The sequence below is a fragment of the Dipodomys ordii genome, unplaced genomic scaffold (assembly GCF_000151885.1).
Source record: "Dipodomys ordii isolate 6190 unplaced genomic scaffold, Dord_2.0 Scaffold68, whole genome shotgun sequence".
Lineage (NCBI taxonomy): Eukaryota > Metazoa > Chordata > Mammalia > Rodentia > Heteromyidae > Dipodomys > Dipodomys ordii.
Genome location: NW_012267284.1, coordinates 5846610 through 5855024, shown reverse-complemented (window position 1 = coordinate 5855024; position 8415 = coordinate 5846610). Strand labels below are relative to the sequence as shown.

The window sequence follows — 8415 nt, the reverse complement described above, 5'->3', positions numbered from 1 at the left end:
GCTCTACCACTTGAGCCACAGCGCCACTTCTGGCTTTTTTCTTTTTGCTTATGTGGTGCTGAGGAATCGAACCCAGGGCCTCAGGCATGCAAGGCATATGCTCTACTATTTCAGCCACACCTCCAATCCAGCTATTTGCTAGTTACTGTGGAGGTGGAGTCTCCAAGACTTTTCTGCATGGACTGGCTTCAAACCAAGATCCTCCAGGTCTCAGTCTACTTACTGAGGAGGGAGGATTACAGGCATGAGCCAAAGGCACTGATGCTCAGCTTCTTCAAGCTTCATGAAATCCCTTTACATAAATACTCTTTATCATCCTATTCTAGTGCAAATTTACAAGTTCATTATTAATATCCTTAATTAGCAACATCACTACTTTTCCATCTAATTTTCTATAACTTTCCAGGTACTTTCTCTGACACCTCCTGAGCTGCCCATAAACTTCTGACACCACTCAATTACCTTTATTTACTCCATCAGAACATAGAATTCACCTAACAAATTGCCACCTAAGATAGTGGTGGGAATTCTGTGCTACATTCTAAGGCACAAAGATAACACTGAACACTCAACCAGGACGCAGTCAATGGCATAATCTGGTGGTGTTCTGGAAGTCATTCCACCTAGCCATCACTGCAGATCTGTTTCAAAAATGTGGGAGGGTGTGGGAGGCAATGCTTCCAATTATTCTACAATCACTCTTGACCTCAAGACTATTCCATTAAGTTATGAGAAGAGAGGCAAACTGGGACAATAACATAAAGGAGAATAAGACCTGGGTTTGGGTTTCAAAAAAGGTATTTGCTTTATTACCATAGGTAAATCATTTAAGTTCCAATGTCCCAATATCTTCAATTCCAAGATGAAGAAACTGGGTTTCCAGTTGCTCACACCTGTAATCCAGGCTACTTTAGGAAGCTGCGATCTGAGAATTAAGTTTAAAACCAGCCCAGGCAGGAAAGTCCATTTAAGACTCTTCTCTCTAACCAACAAAAAAGCAGGCAGCTATGTGTGGCTCAAGTGGTAGAGCACAAGCTTTTAAGGAACAAGTTAAGAAACATGTCATACCTAGGCCTTGAGTCCATGTCTCAGTACCAGCATGGACACACAAGAGGAGAAAGAAAAATTGGGTTTAGCCTTCTTAAAGTTTCTCCCAACTCTAAAGTTCTTGTAACTTACACAATTTCAATCTCTCCCCTTTTCGAAGATAACCATCAGATAATAATGGCCAATTGGTATAATTTTTTTGTTTTTTTTTTAAAGAACCCAACTTGAGATGTTTCCTGATGCTGAACTTTTATTTAGGAACAATAAATCCCAAATAAGAATGATACGGAAAAAATGTCAGAAGTGGATGGTGGGAAATGAAAGGAAGAAAAAAGTAAAGAATTCATTCATTCAGTCACACACTAACAGTCACTAAATAGAAGCTCCTTAGGCCAGTTTGTCAATAGTTACTCAGAGCATCCCTGGCTTCCTAAATCAGAAATATTTATAGTTGTTCCCTTCTCATTCCGAAAGATTCATTCCAAATAAAAAGTATATAGCATCTAAAAAAAATAATTTAAAACACCAATTTACAACTTCAGAGAAAGTAGCATGGAAAGCAGGAAAATTGCACAGCTCCCCAAAGTCATCTGCGTTGAAGTGTGTTTGAGACCCTAAGAAACAAGTCCTTATTCTACGATGTGAGAAATGCACAAGAAGCAGGTGACATCTACAGTGTGAAAGCACAGGCACCACGAGGAGATTGGCCGGGGACCCTCAGGCAACAGGTCCAGAGGTCGGTAGGTGATTCAGCCTCTGGCGACGAGAGGGGGGTGTTGGTCACTGCCACCTCGTCGGCTGCGCTCCCTCCAACCCCCGCGGCCTCGCCGCGCCCCCGCCCCCATCCCACGCCCCTGCGGCAGGAATCTTCCCGACCGCTCGCTCGCTCGCTCGCTTCCTCTCAGGCCCTCAGATCGCTCCAAGCCGAGGACACCATACACGGCCGGTCTCCCGCCCCGCTGCCATCCCCGCCGCAGCAGCCCGGCAGCCCCGTCCCCGCCATCAGCCGGTCTCCGTCTCAGCCCTGTCCTCGAAGCCGGTCTCTGCCTCAGTCCTGTCCCCGCAGCCCCGTCCCCACAGCCGGGTCCCTGCTTCAGCCCCGTCCCCGCAGCCGGGTCCCTGCTTCAGCCCTGTCCCCGCGGCCTGGTCCCTTCCTCAGCCCAGTCCCCGCAACCCGGTCCCTGCCTCAGCGCGGCACACGCAGCCCCGTCTCGCCTCAGCCCTGTCCCCGCGGCCCTGTCCCCGCCTCGGCTCCGTCCCCGCAGCCCCGTCCTCAACTCAGCCCGGACCCCGCAAACCCTGTCGCCGCCTCGGCCCGGGTCCCAGCAGCCCAGTCCCCGCAACCCCCGTTCCCGCCTCGGCCCAGTCTCCCACGGCCCCGTCCCCACCTCAACCCGGTCCCCCGCAGCCCCGTCCCCGCCTCAACCCGGTCCCCCGCAGCCCCGTCCCCGCCTCAACCCGGTCCCCGCAGCCCCATCTCCGCAGCCCCGTCCCCGCCGCTCACCTGCACCTGTTTGCGGAAGTGGCGCGGCCCCGGCCCGACCCCCGGCCAGGAGCAGCAGCAGCAGCAGCGACGCCGGCGGTCCCGGCATGTCGCCTGGCGCGGCGCGGCCCCCGCGAGGCCGTCTCTCGGGTCGCCCTCCGGGGGTCCGTCCGTCCGCCAGTCGGTCCGTCCGCTGCCTCAGGGACTGCTCCGAGACACTCGGGGCTTCAGCCAAACCTCAGCGCGGCTCCTTCGGCCAAACCGCAGCCACCGCTCCGGCCACAGAAACCTCATCATCCTTCCCGCCCGCCCGCCCGCGCGCCCGCGCCGCCGCTGTCGCCTCCGCTTCTCAACAGCAGCAACGGCAGCAAAGCTGCGGAGCCGCGGGCCCGGGCAGCCGCGCTCCCGCCGCCATGATGGGCCGCGTCACGTGACGTAGCACGAAGGCGGGACGCTATGATAGACAGAGAGACTGTCCAACCGTCATTCCACAGCGGACCTGGCGGCCCCGCCCCTCGCCTGAGGAGGAGGCGAGGTGGCTGCAGGGTGCGCCCCCTGCAGACGGAGGAGTGCGTGGGCAGCGGGTAAGACCATTCTTTAACATTTTTAAATACAGGGAGATAGAAAGATCGCCCGTAATTTAACCTGATCTTTCTCAGGCTTTTATGCCACCAAGAAGTAGGCTTGTTGTCTCTTCTGACTTTTCGCGTGTGCGCGTGTGTGTGTGCGCATGAGCGCGCCTGCACACCAGTCCTAGAGCTTGAACTCAGGGTCTGGGTGCTCTACCACTTGAGCCACACAGTTCCACATCTGACTTTTTTGGTGATTAATTGGAGACAAGAGTCTCATGGACTTTTTTTTTTGCCCCGGCTTTCTTCCAACCGTGATTTTCAAATCTCAGCCTCTTGAGTAGCTAGGATTATAGGCATGAGCCACTAGCACCTGGGTCTCTTCTGATTTAAACGGACAAAAATTGAATTGGATTCTCCTCTACTTAGGCTGACTGACCTACCTATTCTTTTCAGCCTTCAAAGAGCCTTGGGTTTGGTTTTTTTTTTTTTTTAATTTCAACTCAAGAACAAAATGCCTCTTCCCTCTTCACCCAGTGACTCAGCTCCTTAGCTCAAGCTGGTCTCTCTGCCAGACAGCCCTTCCAGTCCTCTCTTGTCCAACTGGCACACTCTTCTTTTTATCTGTCAAGACACATCTGAAATATGACTTCACCAAGGAAAGTTCTTCATCCATGGCCAGGACCAGGACTCTCATCTAGCGCCCCACCCTGGACCTAGACCTACTGTGATCCCAGGTGCCATGTGATGGGGACTGGAAGATCCTTGAGGACCAGTAACTGCTTCCCTTGGGATTCCCCAGAGCTTTCACAGGGCCGGACTTGGATTGGGTGTTGTCTAAAGGAAAGTTACCAGGTCTGGGCTTTGGGCTCAAGGGAGGAATAGCAACCAGGTAAGATGGAACTTGGGGAAATACCCAGCTTTTCTTTCCCTGTACTGCTGTTTGGGGGGCTTGAACTCAGGACGTAGGTGCTACCCCTTAGCTTTTATTGCTCAAGACAAGAGATCTACCACTTGACACACAGCTTCAACTTGGAGATCAGACTCTCACAAGGACTTCCCTGCTCAGGTTGGCTTTGAACTCCAATCCTCAGATCTTAGCCTCCTGAGTATCTAGGATTAAAGTTTTGAGCCATTGGCTCCCCACTACCCAGATTTTCCGTTAGATGGAATTTTCCTTATGTGACAACAGTAGAGCCTCCCCAATTCTCTAATCTTCCCCCCCCCAAAAAAAAACCCAAAAAACAAATCCAGTGATCCAGCTGAGAACACACAGACAAGCTAGGGAACGTTTGTTGTATGATTGATTCAAGCTTTCAAACACGTACGAACAGCTTTTGACACTTAAAGAAAACATCCTTCACGTTTGGCCCATCTCAATAAGAAAGGAAAGCAAAAGTCTAGTAAGGAGCTACAGTTGCCCTGTTTGTGCTCCTGCTTCTATCAGGAAGCTCAGAGCTTGTGTTCAAGGAAGGGCGAGAACACTCAGACTTGACCTGAACTGAGATCAGCCCAGAGAAGAACCTGCCTCATAAGCTTTCTGGGAGTTAATCATAATCAGAACACACCACAACAACACGTCATTGTACAACACAAAGCAGGTTTTGTTATTATTTGAGAAAGCACCAAAGTTTTACACACATACACACACACACACACACACACACACACACACACACACACAGCTTTTGCCAGGTGCATAGAAGAGGGTTGAAAGTACACATTCCTCAGAAAGTGACTAATGGAAATCTTAGCAACCCCACCCCCCCTTTACCAGGCCTACTTTTGGCCAAGCTCTTCCTTAGAAGACTTCTAATTAGAGATTTTTTAAAAAATAAAAACAAACAAAACACCTCTTGGCTTTGTGAAGGCTCAGAGGACTCGCAAGAGCCTTTAGCACCATTTGGGATTGGATCTCTGAGATTACAAACTATGCATGTTTCAATGTGTCTTTAGCTCTTGGCATTGTGTATGGTCTTTTCCAAATTTTCCTCCCTTCCAGCCAAACCATCACAAGGAAGACCCTAGGGGCGATATATGTCCTGCCAGCCAGCTCTGGCTCAGGTCTGCGTGCTGAATGAAGGATATAATTAGCTTAGTATGAGGAGATCTTCCCTGCTCTCTCCAATAGATACACTAGACATTTTCCAAGCTCAGTTGAATCCAATGGGGGCTTCTAGGAGGGTCCTGTTGATGAGGTGGTAGAGCAGGCTGGAAAGCCAAGTATGAACTCTAGGGATTTTGCATGCCAGTTTTGTTAAACACAAACATTACTAAAATTAAATTTTATAAAGAGAGATGTAGGGCTTACACTTGTAAACCTAGCTCTACAGAGGGTAGAAATTGGGAGGATTATGGTTTGAGGCCAGGCAAATCAAAAGTTAATGATACCTCCTTCTCCCTCATCTCAACCAATAAAAGGTCAGGCATGGTGGTGCATGTCTGTTATCCCACCTGAACGGCAAATGCAAATAGGATCTCAGTTCAGGTATAAACAAGAGACCCTTCACATCCCCCCCCCAAATAACCTAAGCAGAAAGGGAAAGGAGATTTCTGATTACATTATTTAAAATACTCAGTTTTGTAGCTGGGCACCAATGGCTAATACCTATAATTCTAGATACTCAAGAGACAAGAGATCTGAGGATTTCAGTTTGAAGCCAGCCTAGGCAGAAAAGTCCATGGGACTCTTTATTTGCAATTATTCACTGAAAAGCTAGAGGTAGAGTGTGTCTCAAGTGGTAGAGCACTAACCTTGAGCCAGAAAGCTAAAGGATAGTACATAGGACCTGAGTTCAAGCCTCACTACCAACACACACACACACACACACACACACACACACACACACACACACACACACAAATCTAGTTTTTTAAAACCATTACAAAACATACAAACAGGAAAATATGTGTCTGTGTACAGGAGGAAAAAAAATCAGTCAATAAAAACTACAAAGACATAGTGGACAAAGACTTTGAATCCTTGTTATAAATATGTTTCAAGCACTAAAAGTTAGGTCTGGGAATGTGGCTTAATGGTAGAGTGATTGTCTAGCATGTAGGAAGCCCTGGGTTCGATTCCTCAGTACCACCTAAACAGAAAACCCAGAAGTGGTGTGTGGTTCAAGTGGTAGAGTGCTAGTTTTGAGCACAGAGAGGCTCAGGGTCAGTACCCAGGCCCCTGAGTTCAAGCCCCTGGATTGGCACAAAAAAAAAAAAGAACTAAAAGTTAGTTGGAAGATAGGAAAGACTTCAGTAAATGAAAGGCATCCCATGTTCATGGATTAGAAGACTTAAGGCAACACTTCCCAAATTTATTTATGGCTCTGACACAGTCCACATCAAAGCTTCATCGTGCTTCTTTTCAGAAATAGGGCACCAGTGGCTCGTGCCTATAATCCTCAGTTATGTCTGCCCAGGAGAGTAGCCCTCTTCCCCCACCCCTGGTAAAGGACAGCAGATAGCCTTACCAGAAATCACCTTCCCCAAACCCACAATCACTTGTAACTTTTCAATCACCTGATTGTCAATCACCTGACTGGGAATCAGCAAAGGATCCCAAGCTCTGAGGTCACTTCCTGAACCACCTTAGTCATACTTCCTTCAGACAGTGAGAGATTCCCTAGGTTCTGCTGTGGTCACACCTCCACACCTTTCCCTATGTAATCTCTCAACCATAAGTTCCCTCTTCTTCTTCCTTTGCACAACTACATCTGATGTGGGCCCTGAAAGTTTGTTTGTTTTTTTTTTCTTTTTCCTAGTAAACTCTCTTCTGCCTAAACTGCATGGTGGTTTCCTTTCAGCAACCCTTACACTCACTACTCAGAAGGCTGAGATCTGAGGATTGAGATTCAAAGCCAGCTGGGGCAGAAAAGACCTTTGGACCTTTGGATTTTTATCTCCAATCAACCAGCAAAAGCTCTAGTCTTGAGCAAAAAAATCTCAGGGACAGTGCCCAGGCCCTGAGTTCAAGCCCCAGGACTAGCACACAAGAAAAAGAAAACAGGGCTGGGAAGGTGGCTCAGTGGTAGAGCGCTTGCCTTGCATGGGTTCGATTCCTCAGCACCACATAAGCAAAAAGAAAAAAGCCGGAAGCGTCACTGTGGCTCAAGTGGTAGAGCACTAGCCTTGAGCTGAAGAGCTGAGGGACAGCGCCCAGGCCCCGAGTTTAGGCCCCACGACCGGAACCAAAAAAGAAAAAGAAAACAAGCCCAATGCAAAGAGGAACTGGTTGAGTGCTTGCCTAGTAAGTATGAGGCCTTGAGTACTACATTTGCTATATTATGTCTCAATAAAGTTACAATTCGAAAAACAGGCACCAAGCACGGGGAAAAAAGTCATTGATTCCTCATTTTTTTTTTACTATATTTTACTTACTTATCTATACTCTTGTGGTTATTTGCATTTAAAATTTGTGTGAGGTAGGAATTATAATAGTATACATCTTTCCAACTCAGGGCCAGGATAATATGTCTTGAAAAAAAAGAGCCCTGGTGTGTCTTTACACCACGGAAATTGGCAAGCACCTCTAAGCAGGACCCTCCCACCCTAAAGACCCTTATTTGCCATTTGCCAGCACACCAGGGATCTTGTCATGGCAACCCTTGTGGCTTGACTTGACTCTTTCTGTGGTCCTGTTACTTTAACCCAACCTTAGGCAAATAAGGAGACATAAATGTTAAAAGTCATCTGACTCTCCCTAGCTCTCTGCCAGTCATTTCTGGACAATAAAAGATAACGGACTTTGTCTCCATGAGGTACTGGTTCTCCTCACCTTAGATGGCCTTTCCATCCTGTCTAAACTTGTCTGACTTGGGGCTCTGTACATCAAGTGCCTTTCAGAGCTCTGAAATACCTCCTTCAAAGAGGGGATGGAGGGGAACCCAGCCTGATAAGGTATATGTCCAACAAATTAACACTTTCAATATACATTCATAAATTTATACTGCAATAAATGATACTATCCATAAGATAATTTATTCAAAGTATAGTAGGACTAATCCCAGCTAATCAGGAGGCTGAGATCTGTGGATTGTATTTCAAAGACAGCCTGGGCACAAAAGTCCATGAGACTTTTATCTCCAGTTAACCACCCAAAAGCTGGAAGTGAAGCTGTGGCTCAAGTGTTAAAGAGCGAGGCCTTAGTAAAAACAACAACAATAACTCAGGAACAGCACCTAGGCTTCAAGATCAAGCCTCAGTACTCACACACACAAAAGCCATATTATGAACCACTTTGGGGGTAAGTTTTATTTAACAGTAACTTACAGATCCCTTTTGATATATCAGACATAGCTTTTTTTTTTTTTTTTTTTT

The 8415-nt window shown here is 47.6% G+C and overlaps 1 protein-coding gene across 1 annotated transcript in view; it reads right to left on the bottom strand.

Annotated features, from left to right (window-relative positions):
* The window catches only part of Lmtk2 (lemur tyrosine kinase 2), a 114375-nt gene extending 111736 nt beyond the window's left edge, over positions 1 to 2639 (bottom strand). Inside the window, exon 1 of the mRNA XM_013023402.1 lies at positions 2552 to 2639. Coding sequence (XP_012878856.1) covers positions 2552 to 2639 — 88 coding nt within the window. The remainder of the gene's footprint in view (positions 1 to 2551) is intronic.
* Positions 2640 to 8415: the final 5776 nt, after the last annotated feature.